This window comes from Erythrolamprus reginae, chromosome 1 (genome assembly GCF_031021105.1).
Source record: "Erythrolamprus reginae isolate rEryReg1 chromosome 1, rEryReg1.hap1, whole genome shotgun sequence".
Lineage (NCBI taxonomy): Eukaryota > Metazoa > Chordata > Lepidosauria > Squamata > Dipsadidae > Erythrolamprus > Erythrolamprus reginae.
The window spans coordinates 123,764,229-123,791,419 of NC_091950.1; the positions used below are offsets into that span (position 1 = coordinate 123,764,229).

General features: G+C 44.5%; 1 protein-coding gene across 1 annotated transcript in view; it reads right to left on the reverse strand.

Annotated features, from left to right (window-relative positions):
* Positions 1-6,280: 6,280 nt before the first annotated feature.
* The window catches only part of RRAS2 (RAS related 2), a 93,395-nt gene continuing 72,484 nt past the window's right edge, over positions 6,281-27,191 (reverse strand). The window contains exon 6 of the mRNA XM_070763820.1: positions 6,281-8,737. Coding sequence (XP_070619921.1) covers positions 8,650-8,737 — 88 coding nt within the window. The 3' untranslated portion in view covers positions 6,281-8,649. The remainder of the gene's footprint in view (positions 8,738-27,191) is intronic.

Genomic DNA, 27,191 nt, shown 5'->3' on the forward strand with positions numbered 1-27,191 from the left:
TTTTCATGACCTGCCAGTGCACCACATTTTTTTTGTGGAAACTGGGGATAATGGGAAGCATTTGGAAAAGGGTGCTTTGGCATATTACAAATCTCACACGGTTTTTTCAGAGGTTGCTCCTACTGTTTCCACCACTCACCACAATTTCACTTCTCTTCATGTTTTGCAGGATCCTAGCAGAAGTAACTAATGGGGCTCTAGAGCAGGGCTGGCAAACTCATAGTCCATGGGCCAGATTCCCATGTCCACGCCTGGTTTAGCAAAAGGGAAAAAAGTCTCAATGCATCACGTGATGCTGCCACGACAATGCAAGTTTGACACCCATGCTCTAGGGCAGTGATGGCGAACCTTATTTTCTTTGGGTGCCAAAAGTGTGTGGGTGCACGATATTGTGCATGCATGAGAGCCCACACTCATGTCTAGGGAGGGCAAAAACAGCTTCCTCCACCCCCCAGAGGCCCTCTGGAAGCCGGAAATAGCCTGTTTCTCAATTTCTGGTGGGCCCAGTAGCTCGTGTTTCACCCTCCCCAGGCTCCAAAGGCTTTCTTGGATACAAGGGAGGGTAAAAATGCCCTTCCCCATCCCCCTGGAGGCTCCCTGGAAGCCAAAAATGCCCTCCCTGAGCCTCTGTGTGAGCCAAAAACCAGATGGCTATGATGCACACTGGCTGGAGCTGAGCTAGGGCAGCAGCTCGTGTGCCAGCAGATATGGCTCCACGTACCACCTGTGGCACCAATGCCATAGGTTCGCCATCACTGCTCTAGAGCCAGGACAAATCTTAGGAATTGTCTTCCACTTCTGCCACCAGTTGAGACAGCAACTGGTCAGGGCAGAAACCTCCCCTCTATCTTTCAACTGCTTGACAACTTCCATCCTTTTTGCTTCTAGTGTCACAGATAATTCCCCACATTTCTACCTCACCTTGTCCTCCTCCTTCACTCCTTTCCCCATCTCTTCATCCTTTTTCCTTCATGCTTCCTCCTCCTCCTTGTATTTTTCTCTCAAATTTCCTTGATGCAAGAGAAACGTCACCCTAAAAACATCCACTAAGATCTGCATTCAAGAAAAATCTAGATCCTCACACCAACCTGCTGAGACGGTGGGGATGGAGGGTTCGTGCACAGCCACATCTTCTTCAGACCGATGCAGATTTGGAGTCATTGTTGAATAGAGTTTAGGTTTAATAAGTATTAAATGTTTTTTTCCATTTCCTTAACAAAGTTTCTAACTTGCTAACAGGGAAATGGCATTGCCATTGTTGTTCTTCTTGAAGAATGGGTCCAAGCACTTTCACTACTGAGTGAAAAAAATGATTTTTTTTTTAAAAAGGAAAAGCATTCTGGTGCCTTGTTTTGTTTAAGCAAATATAAGCTGTGCATTTGATATAGTTGTCTTACAAACATACTTAATGTAGCTGTTGAACAGTTTACACTGTCCTCCTTTCATTCCCACTGACTAGAACTACAAACAGTAAAGAAATAACTGGCAGCTAAGTTTGCTTTCAGATTCCAATTGTTAAGAGAGAATCTTTCTCTCAGCTGTAGGTTTAAGCCCCCTCTGCTGGACAAATAGTTTGTTCAAATGTCAACACTTATAAGAAAAACGGTTGAGTCAGAAGAACCATTGAACTTACCTGAACGGTCTTCTCGATGCACTGCAAGGAGTGTCCAATGTGGGTGATACTTCAGCCTTATTAGTAGGGACTAAGATAGAATAATAAACAGGCCCCGTCCCCAGGTGCCCCCAACAGGTCAGTTAATAAAAACAAAGAAATAGTGCAAAAAACACAACTTTATTAACCATAACTTAACTATTAACTCATAACTTAATTTGCAAGAAAAAGGCGCCCCTGGGCTCAAAGCCAGGCGCATTTGGACTCTCCTTGCAGTTCCACGGTTCTTCTCCATTGCAATGCTATGGAGAGTCCAATGTGGGATATACCCAAGCTTAAGTATCTAGGGCGGGAAAAGGCTAGACCAGGGGAGCAGGAATCATGCACCCCCTCTCTAGCACTCTTAAAGAGCTCCCTTCAATGGTCGCTGGACAAGGCGATCTGGCCCTGTAGGTCAGGGATCCCACCCGTGCGACTCCCCATCCTGAGGGCAGCACTCTCGCAGAGTGGAGGCCCTGACTGGGGATACACCTTGCAGGTTTTACCCCACAGGGCAGATACCTGAATCCTGAGAAAGGAGTAATTTTCTTCACCCTCGTCTCTTCTTCCTGTAAGAGAGAGAGAAAAGGGAGAAAGAGAGGGGGGGAAACAGTATTTGAAAAACAGATGAGAGGAAAAACTCATAGTCCCTTGAGTTTTTAAAACTGACCTGTTGGAGCACCTGGGGGCCTGTTTATTATGCTAATTGGATTCTCCATAGCAGTGCAGTGGAAAATTCCAAGCACAAACTTCAGTGCAAAGAACATTGCTTGTATCTATGTGAGAAAGACCTTGAGAGACGAGATGCTGCCTAGGGAACTGTTAGATAAGAGAGGACATTGCCTGCAGCTTTCTAAGAATAGGCCCAAAATGATCAGCTCCTAGTATCTCACCTTTTTTCTGTAAAGATGGCGAGTAATAGATTTGAACACTTAAGACCTTGCAAGATTGTCTTACAATGAAGTAGGAAAATGAAGTAGAATTAGCTTTTTCTGGTCATCTTTTGGATCTGGTTTACCTGAGAAGGTTGACATCCCTCTTGCAAGTGATGGGAGACTAACAGGCAAAAAAAAAACCCCACCACCAACAGTATATTTCTCCTGCTAAAAAGCCAGTGTTTTCAAAAATTTATTTCCTCAGACTATGGTCATTTTCCCAACATTCAAAACATCACTTTAAAAAAAAAAAATTCTCACAGCCAATCTGATCATGTTGTGTTATACAAAGTAAAAATATGTGTATGGTGATGGAGGAGCACCAACATTTCTGTAAAATCAAAAATGGCAGTAATTTATTACTCTTACACCACATAATAAACAGATAGAATGTTGTAAAATAAGAGTAGCACAATGATTGGTTCTTGCCTTCATGAGGCTACAATCTGTACTTTATGGAAGGTAAGTGTTGTGGTTAGCTCTGGCCCAGCTCCTGCCTCAAGGAATGTGGAGGTGGATGTGGGGGAGACATCCACATGCCGCAGGCCTGTTTTGCTCCCAGTAGAATCTGCCGACGAAGTCTCCTCTGACCAAGGAAGCGTGAGTGACAGGGAAGAGGGGAGTTTGGCAGATAGCCCAGGAGGAGATCAGGCATCTGTATCATCCCTGGATTCTGAACAAGAATTAATGACACATCCACGCATGCGTAGAGTGATGCATAGGAGATAATAACTGAAGGATTATTACAAGAGAAAATGAGGCCACCTGTGGTTGGGTGGGGCTGCTGTAATTAGTGCTACAGATAAAAGTGCAGCCTGGTGTTTATCTGATTCATTGTTTTGTCAAGATCGTGGTTTTTGCTTTTCAGGATTGTGTGTGTGGACTCTCTGGACTTTAAAATTGGACTCAATTCCCAGTTATTGGGTGAGCAATTGGACTGCATTTAACCTGTGCCTTGTGTGTACCAGAAAATCCCTTTGACATTTAAAAAGGGATCTGTTTGTTTTTCTGTTTATAAAAACTTTTGGGTTTTCCTTTTATTGTGTGGTGTGTGTCTTCCTGGACCAATTACCCTGTAATTACGGGGGGTTGAGACACGCGGGAAGAACAGTAAGACTAGGAGAAAACACAATGACATTTTATATCTACTGCCTCAGTTCGTTGGGGAATGGATTGAGATTTTCAAGGGCTTTACAGATGAGGTAAAATTTTAAAAAACAGTGATTAAAAGGTAGGAATCGTGTAGATTAGGAACCAAAATTAACATTTTGCTTTCCCCTCCCCCCATCTTATTTTGCATCTGTTTTCTTCATATTGAAGTGTTTCATAATTTTGGCTCCAATGTGCAAAATTATGCCTGGGATTTATTTTTAATGATTCAGGGCCCCTACATGTGACTCGGGACATTGAAAAATAAATTTCTTAACATATATGTTAATTCTGGAAGTCTTCTGGGCAGACTTAAATCTTCTCACTGGCCATATTCCCATACAGCATGCTTGAACCGATCAAATACTAACACAATCCAGGTTCTTTGTCAGAGCACAGAATCAAATTTGAGTTTTGCTGGAAATATGAAGTACCAGAGTGTCTCCAGGATGAATCTAGTATCTCATGCATGAAAAGAGTAAATTGTCCACCTGCTCTGTAATTTTTCAGCTAACCTGATTTCTATAGGTTTTTTAAAGTTTAAAATATTTTTAAAGAAAACCTATTACATTGACAGACTTGTTAGCACCTCAAACACTCCTACACCCATTGGATACCCTCCAAAGATGGCAAAAATCTGACTGCAAATCCTCAGTCCAATCAGTAGTCAAATATGCTGAGAATTGTGGGAAATGTAGTCCTGTACTCCAAAATGATTGAAGTTAGACTGCCCTCATAGAGCAGTCTCTTGGTCTAAATGTACACCTCCCAAGGTGTGAATAATTTATATAAACCCTATTCCATGCATAAGCCACTATGGGGTGGTGTTTTTATTTTTTTAAATTAAAAACTGCACTTGGAAAAGTTTACAATGAAACCAGCAGAATATTGAAGACTTCACACATCACTATTATTGATGGAAGAGAAAGCCTAAGTCTTAATGGCTTGTGTCTCCTTGCCCCAATTATAAGAGAGCTGCTGGAATGCCTAAATAAATTATACCTCTTGGTTTTTTTTACTTGTGATTGTTATCATTTTCCATGGTCTCCTTGCAAGGTTGACTTGACCATTTCCTTATTGCTTCATAACATTTTGGAAGGTTATATATCAAAAGTACCTGGGAATTCTGGCCTGGACTAATAACAGACATCGAGTGGTTTCTGCTTGAAAGGTGGGACTTCTGGCCCAGGACCAAACTTGAAAAATAATGTAGATTGCAGACTGTATTTCATGTATACCTATTGCCACAATTTGTCTGTGGGAAATCCGACTGAAACAAGCTATTTCGCTTTAACATTTTTCACCCTAACGTCTACTGGAGCTTGCAATTGATAGTTTAGAGTCAATTCTGGTTTACCTTTGTGCAATTGCCTGACAATAACAGCTGGCTCTTATTCTTTTTGGGGGATGTGACTGAATGGAGACTGTTCCTGTGGTTGCCAAGGGAAGAACATGGCTGGAGTAATGGATATTTGTCCTGACCATCTGAAGCTTCAGGGAAATAGTCTTATGAATTACTTCTCCCTCTTCTTAGTTGAAGGACCTGAAATGCAGTGGGGCTAACCCCATCAGTGAAATGCAACTGTGTAGAACTAGAGAAAATGGTATAGCAAAGGAGACAAACAGTCAAAGCATCCATTTTATCTAAGTGTTTTTCCATTGAGTTCCTGGAAAGTAATCAAAGGCTTCGCCTAATGGTTTTCAGATTTCTAAAAGGAATGTTGGATGCCACTGAAACACGGTTTTTCAAAATGGGAAAGGGAGTTATCAATAATTGACTGCATCCCATGTTTAAAAAAACCCCAGTTGTACAAGAAAGTTAATGTATACTGTGCTTGACTAGTTATTTAAGCAGTATGATGAATTAATTTTCTTTAGTTAAATGCATGCAAGTCTAACAGAGCTATATTTAAAAGTGTAGAAGTAGGGGTGGGCTGCTGCCTGGATGGGGGACGGGACGCTCGGAGCACCCAACCCAGATGTTGAAAGAAAATGCAAGGCCTCCTGCATAAGCCACACCCACAGTGTGGCAATAAAAATTTTGGTAGCCCTTCACTCTGTACAAGTATATAATTTATAACTGCAAAGCACTTGCAGTTCTGACTTTTTATGAAATTATTGATCCCCTATTACCATCACCATCACCATTCCAGCTTTTGTTTGTGCGTTATTTAAACCATTTAAGAGCAGGAAGTTTCAGGGAATGTACCAACATCTAAGCCTAGGCTCACAATGAAGTTCGTTATTCTGATTTTTCTTTTCTTTTCTTGAGCTGAAATCCAAAAATCTGTACTTGCATAGAATTCAACTGATCTTTATAAAATGTCGGTTTCTCAGCTTCTTCCCACCTGGAGATTGGGCAGCGTGTTTTGAATATACATGAAACCATCACCTCCATAACAGAAGGGATTTACCAAAGTCTGAATTTTTCTTCCTGGAAATTAAAATCCCAATCAATTTTTTTAAAAAAAATTCAATGAAAAACGAGTCCTAACCTCTCTTCAAAGAAAATTCAAAGGCGGCAGAGAATCATCAACACATGCAGTTTTATAAAAAATTTATATTTTTGCAACATAGCAATGCTCTAATAAAGCCACATCGATTAGGCCTGATTTACTTGGTTGTGGATTGGTGCTCAGAGCTTTGGGATGGGACAAAGGAAAGGAGGAGACATGATTGTTAAGTCATCACATGAAGCGGACTTTTCTGCAGTCTATAAAGTTTGCACAATGTTTTCTTAAAGTTCTACAATGACTGTAACGAGATAATTGATTTTGCAACATGGGGAAAACTTATTACTGTCATCAGTACAGGAATGCCAAAAACAAACAAACATGGGATTTCAATATAATTGTCCACTTTAATGTTTACATCAATCAGTTACTCATCAAGGAAGAGCAAACAACCAGGAATCTGATTGATAATAGATTCATGGGGGTTTTTTGCCACTGTACACTAACTAATGTTGCTCTCCTTACAAAAAGAGCAAATGTTTCTAAATTCATCCTGCTTACTCCACTTAATTTTGTTTTTGTAAATGACAGCTTACATGTACTCACTTGACTGACATTAGCTGATTTCAAAACGTCAAGTAGGATCAAATCTGGTTAGTCCTAGTAAGAAAGACTACCAAGAAATACTGTTGCAGTTTGATCTGAAAAGTTTAAAATCTTAGGAAGCAGCAGTGGCACATCATTTCCATACTGTTGCCTGAATTATATGGACGTGTCCCTGATGTCATAGAGAGTGGAGGTTTTACTTATTTTATAAATATATAACTACAGTACCAGAAGCTGTATTAAGGAGAACTATGGCCTCCATGTACAATTGTGCTGTGAAAGTGTGTGCAGTTCTAAAATGTTTTATGCTCAAGTTGTTTCAATATATATATATATTTAGTATATACTCACAACATAATTTAAATTATAAAACAACTCTGCTGAGTTTTATATTATAGGTAAAATTGGAACATTCTGGTTGGCCTGCTTTTTAAGTAATTTCAGCCTGAAATTAGGTCTTTTTCGCCTCCCCATTGTGGGACCTGTCAATTATCACCTTAAAATCAGTCTAATGTTACTTAAGAGTATACTGAATAATCAAATAATCAAACTTTTGTGAAATAATCAGTATGGCACTAGATTACAATTTCAGAAAATGGCAAACTATCAACCCCACTAAGTATGTAATCCCACAGAGTAAACCCACAATTTTTAACCACAATTAGCATACTTTAAAGTTGGATGTCACCCACCAATCTGAACATTCAGTTAAACACTTGTACAGTTTAATAGTTATATAATAGTCAGTTATTTGTGAAGCATACGGAAGGTGTTTTGAAAAACATGATACGATAATGTTTACTGTGTATTGGGCCAGACATTTGTCTGCCATCATTCAGTAAAGCTGGAAAAAAGAAAGAGATTCTACCACAGTTCTACAAATCTTGCATTACGTAGTTCCATCAGTTGAAAGTATACTGTGAGAATTAAATACTCATCTTTACATATACACAACTTATGCCGTGAAAGCATATTTGCTTACAAACATATAAAAATACTTGTTAACTAGTTTGATAAGAAAATAATGTATAAAAGTATATAGCAAAAAACATTTAATCATCTGACAATGGAAAGAGAAAAATCCTCTTTTTATATTACATGAAAAACAAAAGCTACAGATTAACTTTTCTGGAATCTCCTACCTGGAAATACAAAAGGAAGACACAATTTTATTCCAAACCATGATGTAACATTATTTAAAACTAAAATGCTCCAGTCCATAATGAGCCCAGGTATTTGGCCATAAAGCTGTAATACTAATAATCCTGTAGCTATTGTTGGAGCCATAAAATAAATACAGTAGACAGTTGAGCACTGGAAAAAATTGCAGCATAAACAAGAGCAGTAACACAAAACTTGAAATTCAGTGTATTGGCTTCCTGTAAGGCAGGCTGAATTTTTTTGTCTAATCTAATTAATGGGTAAAACCTCCAAATCTACTCTTTAAAAAAATACTCTACTTATTGATTAGAGAACTCTTTATCTCTTGAGTATGATCAACAAAGATCTCATGGGGTGGGGTGGGGAATACCCATACAGCCATTTTAAGCTTGACTTCAATAGACTCCTAAAACTACTTTTTGTCCATTGTGAATAAAACTCCACAAAGTGCAAGTTTCTTGACGTAAGGAAAAAGAATTTGGGAGTATTAAAAGAAGCCTTAGTGTATTGACCTCTGATGTGAGATGACTAAGGTGTCTTCTAGGTCTGGACCAGTCTGATTCTTTCCAACTAAGGCTATTTTGGTGACGGTTTATACAACATGCACACATAAAGCAAGACAAAACATCAAGACACACAGGAAGAAAAGTGAGGAGAATTAATCTGGCAGTCAACAGCTTGTTTTAAAGGATCTTTAGACAATGACACAGTGGCACCCTTTCTTGTCCTTCTCCTTCCTCGTTGGCTCTGGGGAAGGAGGACATTCTTGTTCTTGAAATTTCCTATGAAAGAAAAAAAAAATCAGATAAGACTTAGGGTTTCAATCCTATAGAGAAGTGTTTCCCAACCTTGGCAACTTGAAGATATTTGGACTTCAACTCCCAGAAGTCCCCAGCCAGCATTTGCTGGCTGGGGGCTTCTTGGAGTTGAAGTCCAGATATCTTCAAGTTGCCAAGGTTGAGAAACACTGGTGTAGAGTTCCATACATGCTTAACTTATGCATTGCTCCAACTGTAACACAGACCAATGCCAGGTGTCCTCCCATGCACCCATCCCCTAAAAATGGGAGTAAAATTTATTCATTTTGTTATTAAACTTATATGCTGCCCAACTCCCAGAGGATTTTGGTTGGCTCACGACAAAGATAAAAACATCATAAATATCAAAAACATCAAAAACATCTATTAAAAACAACTAAGAAACATATACATCATTCATTTCTGGATGGATCTTGTAATGGTGAGATCAATGGTCCCAGCCCTGCCGGAAGAGCCAGATCTTCATTGCTTTGCAGAAGGCCAATAGGGTAGGGGGTAGTCCAGATCTCAGGGAGCAATGAATTCCAGAGGGTCGGGGCAGCGACAGAGAAGGCACTCCCCCGGGGTTCTGCCAGTCAACGGAACCTGAAGGAATCTATCTATCTATCTATCTATCTATCTATCTATCTATCTATCTATCTATCTATCTATCTATCTATCTATCTATCTATCTAATTAATTCAACTTCTATGCCGCTCAATCCCATAGGACTCAAGGCAGCTTACAATAAACAATATAAATACAAAAACAATAAAAAAGTCGAATATAAAATTTAAAACAATAAAACCTTAATTAAAAACCCATTATAGAGCAATCACGACAACATGCATCCGTACCATTCATACAATACAAGATAACCTGGCTCTAAGCCATATAGAGCTTTAAATGTAATGACCAACACCTTGAAATGCGTCCATAAACTGACTAGGAAGCCAGTGCAGCATAAAAGTCCATTCAACCAACCAATCAACCAACCAACCAACCAATAAATGAATAAATAAACAAGCAAGCCAGGGAATTGGTATAATGTGGGTATACCTAGGTGCTCCAACGACAGCTTGTGCAGCTGCATTCTGGACCAACTGCAGTCTCCGAGCACTTCCCAAGGGTAGTCCCTTGTAGAGCGTGTTGCAGTAGCCTAACCATGAGTGGACAAGGGCATGAGTGACAGAGAGGAGAGCTCCACGATCCAAATAGGGTCACAATTGGTGTTATCAAGCAAACCTGTATACAAAGGTCCAACTGGTTACAGCTGTTAGATGTTGTTCTAATTTAAGCTGTGAGTCCAGGAGGATACCCAAATTGCAAATCCATTCTGAGGGAGATAATTTCTCCCCCCGAACCAAAGAAGGAAACTCGGTATAATCTTTCAGGGGAAAAACCCACAGCCACTCGGTCTTGTTAGGGTTGAGTCTGAGCCTATTTCCTCCCATCCCGAGCCTCACAGCCTCTAGGAACCGGCACATTTATTTATCATTTATTAATTGGACTTTTATGCTGCCCCTCTCCGAGGACTTGGGGAGGCTTACAATATATAACAGAACAATATATAACATCCTAAATCCAATTAATTTAAATTTATAATCTAAAAAACCCAGAAAACCATAAAAAGACAGTCATTCCCATTCAGTCAACTTACTCTCAACACATTCACGGCCAGGGGGCTACAGTCTAGTGGCCCCAAGACCCACATAAATGAGTCTTAAGACTCTTGCAGAAGGCGAAGAGAGTGGGAGCAGTATGAATCTCTAGGGGAAGCCGATTCCAGAGGGCCGCCCCCCACACACACACATAGAGAGAGAGAGAAGGCTCTTCCCCTGGGCCCCACCAAATGATATTGTCTAGTTGACGGGACCTGGAGAAGGCTGACTCTGTGGGACCCAATCGGTCGTTGGGACTCATGCAGCATAAGGCTGTCTCATAAGTATTCTGCCCCGATGCCATGTAGGGCTTTATAGGTCATAACCAACACTTTGAATTGCATCCAGAAACCAATTGGCAGCCAACGCAGGTCGCAGAGTGCTGGAGAGATATGTGCATGTCTGGGCAGACCCATGACTTCTCACGCAGCTGCATTCTGCCCAATTTGCAGTTTCTGAATGCTCTTCAAAGATAGCCCCATGTAGAGAGCATTGCAGTAGTTGAAACTCGAGGTGATAAGGGCATGAGTGACTGTGAGTAGAGACTCCCTGTCCAAATAGGCCACAACTGGTGCACCAGGTGAACCTGAGCCAATACACACCCTAACCAGAACCCAAAGATGATGTTCTAGAATCAGCTGTGGGTCGAGGTGGATGCCCAAGTTGTGGACCCTTTCTGAGCAGGTCAAAAGTCCCCCCCTGGTGATGGACAGATGGATGGAAGTGTCCTTGCGAGGCAGAGCCCATAGCTACTCCATCTTGTCGGGGTTAAGTTTGAGCCTGTTAGCATCCATCCAAACCCTAACAGCCTCCAGAGTCTGGCACATTACTTCCACTGCTTCACTGAGTAGATACGGGCTGGAGATGCATAGCTGAGTAGCATCAGCTGGAGCTGGAGTGACACCACCTTCTCAACAACCTTCCCAATGAAGGGAAGATTGAAGACAGGATGATAGTTGTTAAATACCTAGATGGATCCAGGGAAGGCTTCTTGAGGATGCACAAGTGCCTCCTATAAGGGAGCCGGAAAGGACCCATCTCTCAATGAAGCGTTGACAACCTCCTGGACCCAGCTCCGTGTTACCTCCCAGCTGGCCGAAACCAGCCAGGAGGGACATGGGTCAAATAAACAAGTGGTGGTACTCTGATCTAATATGCAGCTCACGATCTTCCCCGTCTGTCCTTTGGCCTTGGATATCCATGTTTGCAAGAGCAAATTTAGCCTTGTTTTATTATAGTTCCTTGTGGCTTCCACAGCAATAAAAATATCTTTCCATTCCAAATTTTCCTTAGTAGAGACCTCAGCAGATTCCATATGTGTCACATTATGTGGCCTTTCATTTATCTTTCCATTCGCTTTCAGATGGGATCCACCAGCGTTTGTGACATAATTCCATTTTTCTAGTATATTTTCTTTTGTCACCTGTGTCGCTGGCCTTGATCCAGTTGCATAAGGATGCATCATATCCACTGCTTCACTGAAGTGACAAGAGGTGGTGACACACAACTGGGTATCAAAAGCATATTGCTGGTACCTCATCCCATGTCGTCAGATGATCTCAACCCATGGTTTCATGTAGATGTTAAATAGGAGGGGGAAAAGAACCAATCCCTGAGGGACCCCAAAAACAAGGGGTTTAGGGGTTGATCTCTGTCCTTCTGCCAACGCGGCCAGAGAGATAGCATGGTGTCTCCTACTCCCAGCCCCCTCAGTTGTCCAAGAAAGAGATCATGGTCAATCATATCAAAGACCACTGAGAGGTCAAGTAGCACTAGGAGAGAGAAATAACCCCCATCTCGGGCTCACCAGAGATCATCCAGCAGCATGACCAAAGCAGTTCCTATGCTATAACCAGGTCTGAAGTGGGTCTAGGTAATCTATTTCATCCACTGGAGCTGAAGTGATGTCACTTTCTCCACACCTTTCCCACAAATGGTAAATTGGAGACTGGTGGAAAGTTCTTTAAATCTGCTGGATCCAGGGAAGACTTCTTGAGGATGGATCTTACAATCACTTCCTTTAATGGTTATGGGAAAGACCCCTCTCTCAAGGATGAGTTAATTATAGCCTGTAGCCACCCTCATGTTTATTTATTCATTTATTTATTTGTTTATTTGTTTGTTTATTTATTTATTTATTTATTTATTTATTTATTTATTTATTTATTTATTTATTTATTTATTTATTTATTTATTATTTAGATTTGTATGCCGCCCCTCTCCGCAGACTCGGGGTGGCTCACAGCAAAGTGAAAACAATTTACAACAAATCTAAATTACTATTTAAAAATATTTTAAAAACCCCATTTTCTAAACAAACATACATACAGACATACCATTCATAAATTGTAAATGCCTGGGGAAGATGTCTCAGTTCCCCCATGCCTGACGACAAAGGTGGGTCTTAAGGAGCTTATGAAAGGCAAGGAGAGTAGGGGCAGTTGTAATCTCTGGGGGGAGTTGGTTCCAGAGGGCCGGGGCTGCCACAGAGAAGGCTCTTCCTCTGGGGCCCGCCAACCGACATTGTTTAGTTGACAGGACCCGGAGAAGGCCCACTCTGTGGGACCTAATCGGTCGCTGGGATTCGTGCGGCAGAAGGCGGTCTCGGAGATATTCTGGTCCAGTGCCATGAAGGGCTTTAAAGGTCATAACCAACACTTTGAATTGTGACCGGAAATTGATCAGCAACCAATGCAGACTGCGGAGTGTTGGTGAAACATGGGCATACCTAGGTAAGCCCATGACTGCTCTCGCAGCTGCATTCTGCACAATCTGGAGTTTCCGAACACTTTTCAAAGGTAGCCCCATGTAGAGAGCATCACAGTAGTCGAACCTCGAGGTGATGAGGGCATGAGTGACTGTGAGCAGTGAGTCCCTGTCCAGATAGGGCCGCAACTGGTGCACCAGGTGAACCTGGGCAAACGCCCCCCTCGCCACAGCTGAAAGATGATTCTCTAATGTGAGCTGTGGATCGAGGAGGATGCCCAAGTTGCGGACCCTCTCCGAGGGGGTCAATAATTCCCCCCCCAGGGTAATGGAAGGACAGATGGAATTGTCCTTGGGAGGCAAAACCCACAGCCACTCCGTCTTATCCGGATTGAGTTTGAGTCTGTTGACACCCATCCAGGCCCCAACAGCCTCCAAACACCGGCACATCAGTTCCACTGCTTCATTGACTGGACATGGGGTGGAGATGTAAAGCTGGGTATCATCATCGTACTGATGATACCTCATCCCATGCCCTTGAATGATCTCACCCAGTGGTTTCATGTAGATATTAAATAGCAGGGGGGAGAGGACCGACCCCTGAGGCACCCTGCAAGGGAGAGACCTCGAGGTCGACCTCTGACCCCCCACTAACACTGACTGCGACCGACCGGAGAGGTAGGAGGAGAACCACTGGAGAACAGTGCCTCCCACCCCCAACCCCTCCAGCCGGTGCAGAAGGATACCATGGTCGATGGTATCGAAAGCCGCTGAGAGGTCAAGAAGCACCAGGACAGAGGATAAACCCCTGTCCCGGGCCCGCCAGAGATCATCCATCAACGCGACCAAAGCAGTTTCCGTGCTGTAACCGGGCCTGAAACCTGACTGCTGGGGACCTAGATAATCGGCTTCTTCCAAGGACCGTTGGAGCTGGAGTGCCACCACCTTCTCGACAACCTTCCCCATAAAGGGAAGGTTGGAGACTGGACGGTAGTTATTGAGTACGGCTGGGTCCAGGGAAGGCTTCTTGAGGAGGGGGCGCACGAGCACCTCTTTATAGGATGATGGAAAGGATCCCCTCCCCAAGGAAGCGTTGACAATCTCCTGGACCCAGCTCCGTGTCACCTCCCTGCCAGGAGGGACACGGGTCCAGTAAACAGGTGGCGGAACTCACAGCTCCAATGGCCTTGTCCACTTCATCAGGTGTCACCAGATCAAACTCTTCCCAGACAGGTGGACAAGTACGGGCCCCAGTCACCTCGACTGACTCGTTGTCAGCCGACTCTGTTTTTCAATTTGAGTCGAGGTCCGCCCGGATCTCAGCGATTTTATCAGCGAAAAACATGTTAAAATCCTCGGCACTACTCTGTAAGGGCTCCCCAACTCCCCCCTGGTTAAGAAGGGAGCGGGTCACCCTAAACAGAGCGGCCGGGCGGGATTCCGCTGATGCAATCAAGGCGGCATGATACGCGCATCTTGCCGCCTTGAGCGCCACTTTGTAAGTCTTAATAAAAGCTCTTACAAGTGTTCGATTGGATTCAGACTTACTCTTCCTCCATCGCTTCTCTAGACGTCTCTTCTGGCGTTTCAACTCCCGGAGCTCCTCGTTGAACCATGGAGCTCTACGGGGTCTAGCGCCACGGAGAGGTCGCAAAGGTGCAATCCGATCAAGAGCCTCCGCTGCAGCCTTGTTCCAGGCTTCCGCAAGAGACTCCGCCGAACTGTGGACGAGTGCATCTGGAATAACCCCAAGCGCCGTCTGAAAGCCCTCTGGGTCCATCAGGCGTCTGGGGTGGAACATCTTAATTGGTTCCGCCTCCCTGCGGGGAAGCATTGGAGCCAGGAAGTCAAGCCGTAGTAGAAAATGGTCTGACCATGACAAAGGCAATACTTCTAAGCCCCTTAGTCTCAGACCATTGCTCAATTGCTCAGAGAGGAATACCATGTCGGGTGCGTGCCCTCCCTCGTGAGTCGGACCCTGTATTACTTGAGTCAGGTCCATGGCTGTCATGGTGGCCATGAACTCCTGTGCCAGTCCAGAGGCTTCGCCGAGTGACGGCAGGTTGAAGTCTCCCAAGACAATAAGTCTGGGGAACTCCACCGCCAACCCGGCTACCTCCTCGAGCAGCACAGGCAGGGCTTTTGACACGCAGCTGGGAGGCAGGTACGTGAGAAACAAGCCCACCTGAACCTCTAAGTCCAAGTTCATCAAGAGAGACTCGCAACCCGCAATCTCTGGAGCAATGAGTCTACGTAGGCAAAGGCTCTCCCTGGCTATAATAGCCACTCCTCCCCCCCCTTCCCTGGGGTCGAGGTTGATGCCATATCTGAAACCCAGCTGTGCAAATTTCAGAGAGAGGAACTCCTCCCTCTGGGCCCAGCCAGGTTTCAGTAATACATGCCAGGTCGGCTCCTCATCCAGGATTAAATCCCGGATGAGGAGAGCTTTATTTACCACCGACCTGGCATTAAGCAGCAGCAACCTGAGCCCAGGGCCAGAATTACACTCATCACCAGTACCCAAGGTTGATTTCACAGAGCCAGACCAAGGGATCGTTATTAAGCAACGATTCCTTGTTCCCCTGGAACGGCTAACTCTGTGGCCCCCACCATATCTGCCTCTCCCCAGCAACACCGGGATATTCTGACCTTCTGTCACCCCAGAGATTAGTGCCCCCGCTCCTCCCACCTCTCTGGCGTCAGGTGGGCCAAATCCGTCATTCATACTATTTCCAATTTTCTCATTCATACCGTACTCCCACCCACCCCAACCATCACACTCATACCAATCATTCACTCCATGCACAAGATTATGTCTACCCCAATCATCCATTAATTAAAAGACCCCCCAATAATATTAAAAAAGAATTAAATTAATAGTAGTTAAAAACACTAATGAAATATGTCACAATAAATACATATAAAATAGAAAGTAGAAAAAATTCATAAAATTAATAATTAATAGTATAAAATCAGATCTTAATATTAGTTAATCATCGGTCAATCAATCAATCCAGGTGTAATGTCTTTTGTAGATCTTCTATAGCTTTTAGGTCTTAAAAGGTCTTAAAAAACTGCTGTTTTCTACAGTCAGTCCACTAGGGGGCATAGATCTTCTATAAAGTGCATAGCAGTCAGGAGGATTGGGGGGGGGGAGACGACAAACCATGATAGGCATTTACAAAGTTAGTATTAGCAATGTCCCTAGGCCAATTGGCCATATTGTTCCCGAGCAACCAATTCCATCTTTCTCACCCCCTCTAATCATTTTTGTCATTGTTGTTCCAATGTCCAGCAGGTCCATCAGTCTCCGCAGTCTTTCCATCTCACTTAACCTCCCCTCGGCACCAGCAACTCTCACCCACTGGTGCCATGCGGGGGGGAGCGGGGGGGGCGGGGGGTTGTTGTCCCTGAATGTTCCCCACTTGCAGTTATCATCCGCCACTGGCAACAGGTCGCTCCCATCTCGGTATTGATCTCCACTTCTCTCCGTCGCCTCCGTTACCCCCTGGCCTTCACCGCCTCGGCGCCGGTCACTCTCACTCACCAGGGTCGGGGGGGGGTGTTACCTCTCTGCTGGCAGAAACCTGCCCGGAGGGGCATGGGTCCAACAAACAAGTGGAGGAACTCATCACTCCTACTGCCGTGTCAATATCCCCAGGTATCACAGGCTCAATTTCATCCCATACAATAGGAGTAGGACCTATCCCTGTTAATTCGGTCGAAATTGCCCAATCAGAGTCTAGGTCTGTCCAAATCTGAGTTACTTTATGCTATAAGAACTGCAAAAAACTCCTCAGCTTTGCCCTGTAAGGGCTCCTCCACTTCCCCCCCCAAACCAAGGAGGAAACGAGTCACCCGAAACAGGGCGGCTGGCCATGACTCAGTGGATGCAATAAGTGCAGAAAAATACAAATGTTTTGCTACATGTATCACCACTAAATAAGGCCTAATAAAGACTCTTAAAAGTCTTTAAGGGAAGAAAGGTCTATACCACTTAATTTCAGATCATGTCTCCAATGCTTCGACAGAAACAGCAGGTAAAACATGTCGTGTGTCCCCCCACAATGGGTCGGACCCTGAACTACTTACTTGGGTCAGGTCGATGGTTGTCATGGAAGCCATGAACGTTTGATCCACTTCCAAGAATTTTCCAAATGATGGCAAATTGAAGTCCCCCAGTACCATTAGCCTAGGGAATTCTTCCGCCAACTCAGGTATTGCCTCTAGGATCTCAGGCAGGGCTGTTGTAATGCAGCTGGGTGGAAAGTAGATCAACAACAAGCCCAACTGGACCCCAGAGTCCAACCTCACAAAGAGAGACTCACACCCAATAATCCCTGGGCCAGGGATCCTGCAAGGACAAAGATTCTTATGGGCGATGACTGCCACTCCACCACCCCTTCCCTGGAGTCATGGCTGATGTTGTACCTGAAATCCGGGCACATCTTAAAGAGGGGAACTCCACCCTCCTGCCCCAGCCAGGTTTCAATTATACACGCTAGGTCAGCGCTCTCATCTAGGATTAAAATTTCAGGGGATAGTGGTATTGCTCACAATAGACCTGGCATTAAACAGCAGCATCCTGAGGCCAGGGCCCTGAGCTCCCAAGTCACCAGGTATACGAGGTGAGCCTGAAGGGCCGGAACAAGGAATCACTTAGATACAGCAAGTCCTAGTTCCCTGCAGATGGCCTACCCCTCGGCTCCTGCCCTACCCTCCCAGTTATAACTGAAATGCTCTGGCCCTCTACCATCCCAGAGATCCCCTTCCCCATCCCATCAGCCACTCCCCTCTCTGGTAAGCAAAACACTTCACTCATACCAAGTCGGGGGTCATGACTAGGTTCCCATCTGCTTCTATTTCTACACCCAGCAGAGTGGGCTCCATTCTTTTCCCCTAGTTCTCACATTCTCCTTAAATACAAACATTCAAAACCAACTCTTCAAGCCAACACATCCCAACATCCTCACACATACACATAAACATCCCCTCCAGTAAAAAATTGTCTATAATAGTGCAAGATGGTAAGTCTGTGTTACACACACAGTCCTACAGGGCTTACAGAGGCAGTTTACAAGATTATCCATAATTGTCTGTCTGCCAGAAATGATCATCTGTCTGCAGTGAATGATTGTCTATCTGCAGAAAGGCCCGATTCAGATTCGGCAAACACTGTTTCAAAAGGCAGTTTGCAAGATTGTCCATAGTAGTCTGTCTGCCGGAAATGATAATCTGTCTGTAGAATGATAGTTTATCCTCAGAAAGGCTTGATTCAGGTTTGGCAAAACACTGTCTCAAAACCAAGGCCGGGGTTGCCTGTGATGTAATTAACATACTCACAACAATGCTGGTGATAATAAAGTTACATTTAGTAAACAATTATATACCTTAGTAATCATTTTTTCATCTGTACCTGTTAGTTTATCAATTTCTTATTCTTCATTTTGAAAGCCATATTGCTCTAAGTCCTTTTTCTAATTTGTTTGGATCTGTTGGTAGGGCCACCAGTCTACTCTGATTCCTTATGTTTGCAATTCTTGATTCAATTTTAACTTTCCTTGTTCATCTAGTAATTCATTATATGTAACTACTTTATCTAAGTCTATGACATTTGAATAGACCAATGCTTCCATTGTTGAAATCCATTGCAAACTTTTATATAGAAATTTTGCTTAATTTTCCTCTAGACCTCCATCAATTAATTTCTTCTTTGATGTCTTTGGAAATAATTATGTATTTTATTATTTCCCTCCCACAAGAACGCATTCCCGTCCTTAATTTTGATCATTAATATTTTCTTGTTTAAGATTATTCATTCTCTAATCCGTGTCACCGCAGCTGCCTGATAACACAGTTCCCAGTCTGGTAGGCCCAAGCCTCCTCTCAATCTAGAGTCCTGTAAAAGTTTGTTTTATTCTGGCCTTTTCCCCTTGCCAAATGGATTTTAACATTGTTTTGTTTAATTCTTCAAATAAAATATTTAATTTTATTGGAATTGTTTGAAATAAGTATACAATTTTGGGTAGAATATTCATTTCAATGGTAGTGATTCTTCCTACTAAAGGTAATTATAATTTTATTTAATTTTCCAAATATTTATGTGTTAGTGTTGGTTTTTTTTACTATTTGAAATTCTAATTCTCTCTAATTTTTTGTTTTGGTCTTGTGTAAGGTTTCTGGTTATTATATTTGTTTTGTTTTTATTTATTTTTAACCCTGCAACCTTTCCGAATTCCTGTAATTCACTTCATCAGTGAAGTGAATGCTGCAATTTATATTCTGTCCAGATATTTATGCAGAATAATGCAGTGACTCCTTATCCAAATAGGGCCACAACTGTTGCACCAGGTGAACCTGGGCAACACCCCCCCCCCCTCAGCACAGCAAAAAGATGATGTTCTAAAGTCAGCTGTGGATCGAGTAAGATGCCCAAGTTGCAGACCCTCTCAGAGATCCCCCCCAGGGTAATGGATGGACAGATGGAAGTATCCTTGGGAGGCAAAACCCAAAGCCACTCCGTCTTGTCGGGATTGAGTTTGAGCCTGTTAGCACCCAACCAGACCCTAACAGCCTCCAGACACTGGCACATCACTTCCACTACTTCACCGAGTGGACACGGCATGGAGATGTATAACTGGGTGTCATCAGCATACCAACGACGGCTCACCCCAGGCCCTTGGGTTTCATGTAGATATTAAACAGCAGGGGGGAGAGGACCAACCCCTGGGAAATTCCACAAGGGAGGGACCTTAGAGTTGACCTCTGACCCCCACTAACACCGACTGTGACCAATCAGAGAGGTAGGAGGAGAACCACTATAGGATGGTGCCTCCCACTTCCAACCCCTCAGATTTCGCGAGATTCCAGCCATTTTCTGTGCATCGGCCTCTGGCCGATGACGTCGTCGGGGGTGGAGTCTGCAAGCCTATATAAGAGGCTGTGCAGGCTTGGGGCCTCCTTTTCGCCATGACGACGACGAGCAGCAAACACCCTCCCGCCCTCCCTATCTTTCAGTGTGCCACTGTGGGTCGCCCATAGGGGGTCGAATAGGAATTTTTGGCGGTCCCAGCATTTTCTGCAATCATTTTTTCGCTATTCCACACTGTGGTGACGGTTGGCGGTTAGGGAGTGCTTCGCCCCCCTGATTAGTCTAATTGGCTTACCTTTGGTCATTTGGGTAGGCAGGTTAGGGGCGGAAAGTTGGGTGGTGTTTAGCAACTTTGTGTTCTCCGTTGGGCATCTTTGGGGATGATTGACAGGTTCTCTCCAAAGGTCATGGTGCCTTTAGCTCGATCTGACCAATTGGGGGGAACTTGTCTTTGGGTCCCGCCCATCTCTATCCCCTTGTAGGGGTTAGACTGCGAGACCTCCCACATGCAGGTGGATGGCTGGGATCCAGGTGAGGGCGGGGCCCTTCACCTGGATCAGCATGGAGCTACACCCATAAGTTGCCCAGGAGGTTTTTCTGACGTCATTTTCCACCCCGGAAGTAATTGTTTGACCCTGCAGGTCCTTGTTAGGGTTTAGTTAAATTTATGCTAATTTAATGAATAAATTATGCAAATTTAATTAATAAAAATGACCCATTTTAAATCCAGCTCTCTGTGTCCGTGTCGTTACTCCGCCTCTGCTGCAATGATAATCTTTCTGTAGAATGATAGTTTATCCACAGAAAGGCTTGATTCAGGTTTGGCAAAACACTGTCTCAAAACCAAGGCCGGGGTTGCCTGTGATGTAATTAACGTACTCACAACAATGCTGGTGATAATAAAGCTTACAGAGCTTCTGCCCGGAGTTACTCCCGTTAGCAAACTTCACAGAGAAATAATCCTCTGCATTCCAGGCTTCCCACTGACCTCCTCGGAGAGCAAGAGGGTGGAGTCCCACCTCGAGAGCCAACAGACAGAGAGTTCATGAGTTGAGTTACAGTTGAGTTTACAGTTTGCTTGCTGCTAAGGCGTGCCTCAGTTTCCCAGCAGGTATTCATCTGGCTAGTGTCCTAAATTTAATTTTAGGAATCCCCTGATGAAGGTGCTATCCATTTAGTTATGTCTAAAACTTGGTGATTCCATGGGTCAGGTCCCTCCACATCTTCCGACCTTGCACTACTTCTTTGAATTGTTCTATGCTTTGGCTGATGCCAAGTTTTGACATCCATGTTTTTCGGTGGCCTGGTTTCCTTTATTACTAACTCTTCTGCACATAATTTCTTTCTCCAGTGAATTCCCCTGTTTGGCATTGCTCAAAATAAGTGGGACACAGTTTTGTGATTTTGCCTTCCAGCGACACGACTGGTGTTAGACATTCCAGTACTTGCTTATTAGTCACCTTTGCTGTCCAAGGAGAAGTCTACTACACCACCGTAGTTCAAATGAATCAATTTTCTTCCTGATTTGCTTTTCTATAGTCCAACTTGAATCCATTGAGCCCAGGTTAATAACAGCACTTTGCACCCGCATGAGAGGATGGAAGTGATTTTTTAAAAAAAAAATTATTGAGGTTTTTCAAGTTAAAACAAAACAAATTCCACTAGTATAGCTTTATAATCTCAGAAATTTCTTTCTCAATTCTACATTCTTCATAATTAAGGCTAAAGTTTTGCACTTAAACCTTCTGTTCATTTTATACATATTATACATTGCTTAAACAACCATTTAGATTCTAAAATTACATTTACCACATTTTAGTATTTTTTAATATCAATTTACACATTAATTTTACTTTTCTTTTCGAGGCAATCATACTATCTGTCCCATATTTTGTAATACACTGTTTCCTCTCTCTCAATTCAAATGTTAATTTATTCATCTCTGCGCATTCTAGTACTGATCATCGCATTCAAGAGTTTCTTTTCTTTCTTCCAGTTTTGGCCAAATATAATTCTCACTGCTGTTATTATTTATTTTATTTATTTATTTATTTATTTATTATTTAGATTTGTATGCCGCCCCTCTCCGGGGACTCGGGGCGGCTCACAGCAAGATATAGCAAATCGTAACAAATCCAAATAAATTTAAAATATTTTTTAAAAAGTTTAAAAAGAACCCCATTTACTAACAAACACACACACAAACATACCATGCATAAATTTTACATGCCCGGGGGAGGTGTTTCAGTTCCCCCATGCCTGACGGCAAAGGTGGGTTTTAAGGAGTTTACGGAAGGCAGGGAGAGTAGGGGCAGTTCTAATCTCTGGGGGGAGTTGGATCCAGAGAGTCGGGGCCGCCACAGAGAAAGCTCTTCCCCTGGGGCCCGCCAACTGACATTGTTTAGTTGACGGGACCCGGAGAAGGCCCACTCTGTGGGACCTAATCGGTCGCTGGGATTTTTGCAGCAGAAGGCGGTCTCGGAGATATTCTGGTCCAGTGCCATGAAGGGCTTTAAAGGTCATAACCAACACTTTGAATTGTGACCGGAAATTGATCAGCAGCCAATGCAGACTGCGGAGTGATGGCGAAACATGGGCATACCTAGGTAAGCCCATGACTGCTCTCGCAGCTGCATTCTGCACAATCTGAACTGTCCGAACACTTTTCAAAGGTAGCCCCATGTAGAGAGCATTACAGTAGTCGAACCTCGAGGTAATGAGGGCATAAGTGACTGTGAGCAATGAGTCCCGGACCAGATAGGGCCGCAACTGGTGCACCAGGCGAACCTGGGCAAACGCCCCCCTCGCCACAGCTGAAAGATGGTTCTCTAATGTGAGCTGTGGATCGAGGAGGATGCCCAAGTTGCGGACCCTCTCCGAGGGGGTCAATAATTCCCGCTCCAGGGTAATAGACAGACAGATGGAATTGTCCTTGGGAGGCAAAACCCACAGCCACTCCGTCTTATCCGGGTTGAGTTTGAGTCTGTTGACACCCATCCAGGCCCCAACAGCCTCCAGACACCGGCACATCACCTCCACTGCTTTGTTGACTGGACATGGGGTGGAGATGTAAAGCTGGGTATCATCAGCGTACTGATGATACCTCACCCCATGCCCTTGGATGATCTCACCCAGCGGTTTCATGTAGATATTAAATAGCAGGGGGGAGAGGACCGACCCCTGAGGCACCCCACAAGGGAGACCTCGGAGTCGACCTCTGACCCTCCACTAACACCGATTGCGACCGACTGGAGAGGTAGGAGGAGAACCACTGAAGTACAGTGCCTCCCACCCCCAACCCCTCCAGCCGGTGCAGAAGGATACCATGGTCGATGGTATCGAAAGCCGCTGAGAGGTCAAGGAGCACCAGGACAGAGGATAAACCCCTGTCCCGGGCCCGCCAGAGATCATCCATCAACGCGACCAAAGCAGTTTCTGTGCTGTAACCGGGCCTGAAACCCGACTGCTGGGGACCTAGATAATGGGCTTCTTCCAAGGACCGTTGGAGCTGGAGCGCCGCCACCTTCTTAACAACCTTCCCAATAAAGGGAAGGTTGGAGACTGGCCAATAGTTATTAAGTATGGCTGGGTCCAGGGAAGGCTTCTTGAGGAGGGGGCGCACGAGCGCCTCTTTATAGAGTGTTGGAAAAACTCCCCTCCCCAAGGAAGCGTTGGTAATCTCCTGGCCCCAGCTCCGTGTCACCTCCCTGCTGGCCGAGACCAACCAGGAGGGACACAGATCTAGTAAACAGGTGGTGGAACTCACAGATCCAATGGCCTTGTCCACTTCATCAGGTGTCACCAGATCAAACTCTTCCCAGACAGGTGGACAAGTACGTGCCCCAGTCACCTCGACTGATTCGTTGTCAGTCGACTCTGTTTCCCAATTGGAGTCGAGGTTGGCCCGGATCTGAGCGATTTTATCAGCGAAAAACGTATTAAAATCCTCGGCACTGCTCTGCAAGGGCTCCCCAACTCCCCCCTGATTAAGAAGGGAGCGGGTCACCCTAAACAGAGCGGTCGGGCGGGATTCCGCTGATGCAATCAAGGCGGCATGGTACGTGCATCTTGCCGCCTTGAGTGCCACTTTGTAAGTCTTAATAAAAGCTCTTACAAGTGTTCGATCAGATTCAGACATACTCTTCCTCCATCGCTTCTCTAGACGTCTCTTCTGGTGTTTCAACTCCCGGAGCTCCTCGTTGAACCATGGAGCTCTACGGGGTCTAGCGCCACGGAGAGGTCGCAAAGGCGCAATCCGGTCAAGAGCCTCCGCTGCAGCCTTGTTCCAGGCCTCCGCAAGAGACTTCGCCAAACTGTGGATGAGTGCCTCTGGAATAACCCCAAGCGCCGTCTGAAAGCCCTCTGGGTCCATCAGGCGTCTGGGGCGGAACATCTTAATTGGTTCCACCTCCCTGCGGGGAAGGATTGGAGCCAGGAAGTCAAGCCGTAGTAGAAAATGGTCTGACCATGACAAAGGCAATGCTTCTAAGCCCCTTAGTCTCAGACCATTACTCAATTGCTCGGAAAGGAATACCATGTCAGGTGCGTGCCCTCCCTCGTGAGTCGGACCCTGTACTACTTGAGTCAGGTCCATGGCTGTCATGGTGGCCATGAACTCCTGTGCCAACCCAGGGGTTTCGCCGAGTGACGGCAATAAGTCCGGGGAACTCCACCGCCAACCCGGCTACCTCCTCGAGTAGCACAGGCAGGGCGTTTGACACGCAGCTGGGAGGCAGGTACATGAGAAATAAGCCCACCTGAACCCCTAAGTCCAACTTCATCAAGATAGACTTGCAACCCGCAATTTCCGGAGCAATGAGTCTACGTAGGCAAAAGCTCTCCCTGGCTATAATAGCCACTCCTCCCCCCCCTTCACTGGGGTCGAGGTTGATGCAATATCTGAAACCCGGCTGGGCAAATTTCAGAGAGAGGAACACCTCCCTCTGGGCCCAGCCAGGTTTCAGTAATACATGCCAGGTCGGCCTCCTCATCCAGGATCAAATCCCGGATGAGGAGAGCTTTATTTACCACCGACCTGGCATTGAGCAGCAGCAACCTGAGCCCAGGGCCAGAGTTACACTCATCACCAGTACCCAAGATTGGGCTCACGGAGCCAGAACAAGGCATCGTTATTAAGCAATGATCACTCGTTCCCCTGGAATGGCTAACTCCGTGGCCCCCGCCATATCTGCCTCTCCCCAGCAACACTGGAATATTCCAACCCTCTGCCACCCCAGAGATCGGTGCCCCTTCCCCTCCCGCCTCTCGAGCGTCAGGTGGGCCAAATCTATCATTCATACTGTTACCATTCATCTCAACCATACCGTAACCCCACCTACCCCAGCCATCCCAATCATACCAGCAATTCAACTCATGCACACAGGTATATCTATCCCAATCATCCATTAATTTAGAAACCCCCAATATTAAAAATAGATTAAATTAATAACAGTTTAAAACACTAATAAATATATAAAATACAATTCCCAATTAATTAATTAATTATTAAAACAGGTAAAATATGAAAACAGCTAAGTATAAAAATATATTAAATATATAAAAAATATATAGAAAAAGGAGTCAGTCAGCAGCTCTTAAATAGTCAGCAGAAAGATGGTGCCAAAGTCTAAATAAATGGCTTCTTAAGGGTTTGATATGATCGTCCACTTAGCAATTGTCCAGGTTTCTGGGAAAGAAATCACCAAAGTGCTGGCCCTGACCCCTGACCAGCATCCCCAGTCCAAGTCCATATGGCTTAGTTATTATTTCCTCCGACTTCCTTAACCTTGTGTCCTTCCTTGCTCCTGTCGTTTGCTTCAGTCGCCTTCCAATGTCCGCTGTTCTTCCTGGGTGGCATCTCCCCTCACAATAGTCTCTCCGGTTCCAAACCTGCACCACGGCCTCCATTTTAATGGTCCCCCCGACGTCGGGCGCCCCCACCATTTGGCGCCACAGCGTCCCGGGAACAAATTTAGTACCGAAGGTCCAGTTGTCTTGTTCAGTCTTAGTGCTCAGCCTTCTCGGTAGTATTTCCCCAATAAAAACCACCCGAAAGACATTCTGGAGCAGCAGGGCATCAGGATCTTATTGAGGGGTGCTCTCTTCCAGCCTCCAAATCTCCCCATCTTTCGAGCGCAGCTACAAAGGACGGCAACATGCAGCTAATGGCAGGCAGCTGTGTTCTAATTAGCTGCTGCCATTACCGCTTCCCAGCTGATCGATCTGACAGACTTCGCAACGAAGGAGACAGAAAAAACCCTGGGAAAGTGAGGCATTTGCATCATTTTACGCAGCAAATGCTCACCTCCCGGACTGCAGACGAGCTGTCTGGTATCTCTGATTCACTCCCGGCAGCGCAGCTCAGCTGCAAATGGCAGCCGCCATTCCACTGCGTCTCCGCCGATCTGACTCCAGGCGTGTTCGCGGCCAAACAGCTCACCACCGCCACGAACACCACCGAATCAAGGATCTCCGAAAAAGGGGACACTTCGCCTCCCCAAAACTCTGAAACAGGTTTGCTGACTCAACGGGGGTTTCCTATATTTTTCGGTGTTTAAACCGTAGTCAGGTGGAGCTATGATTCCACCCTCCTTCTCCTTCCCCCACCGGAACCGGATTATGTGTTGTATAATTTAATAGATTTCTTTTTTAAATATTTTCTTTTATTATTCCTAATAGAAACAGTTCTGGACTCATCTCAATTTTTTGCTCTGTTATTTCTTCCATCCAATTTTTAATTTTCCTCCAATATTTCTTTGCATTGGGATATGTCAAGAATGTCCCTTGTACATGATTGCATTTCCAACACTTAGGCAGTATAATTGGATACATTTTGGCCAATCTTACTGATGGGAGATGCCATCTATAAATCATTTTAAATATATTCTCCTTATATGCAGCCAACATTGTCATCTTATAATTCCCTCCCCCAAATTTGTTCTCAAATTTTACCCATGTAATCATTATTTATTTTACAGTTTTCTCCTCCATTTTACATTTAGTAAACAATTATATACCTTAGTAATCATTTTTTCATCCGTACCTGTTAGTTTATCAATTTCTTATTCTTCATTTTGAAAGCCATATTGCTCTAAGTCCTTTTTCTAATTTGTTTGGATCTGTTGGTAGGGCCACCAGTCTACTCTGATTCCTTATGTTTGCAATTCTTGATTCAATTTTAACTTTCCTTGTTCATCTAGTA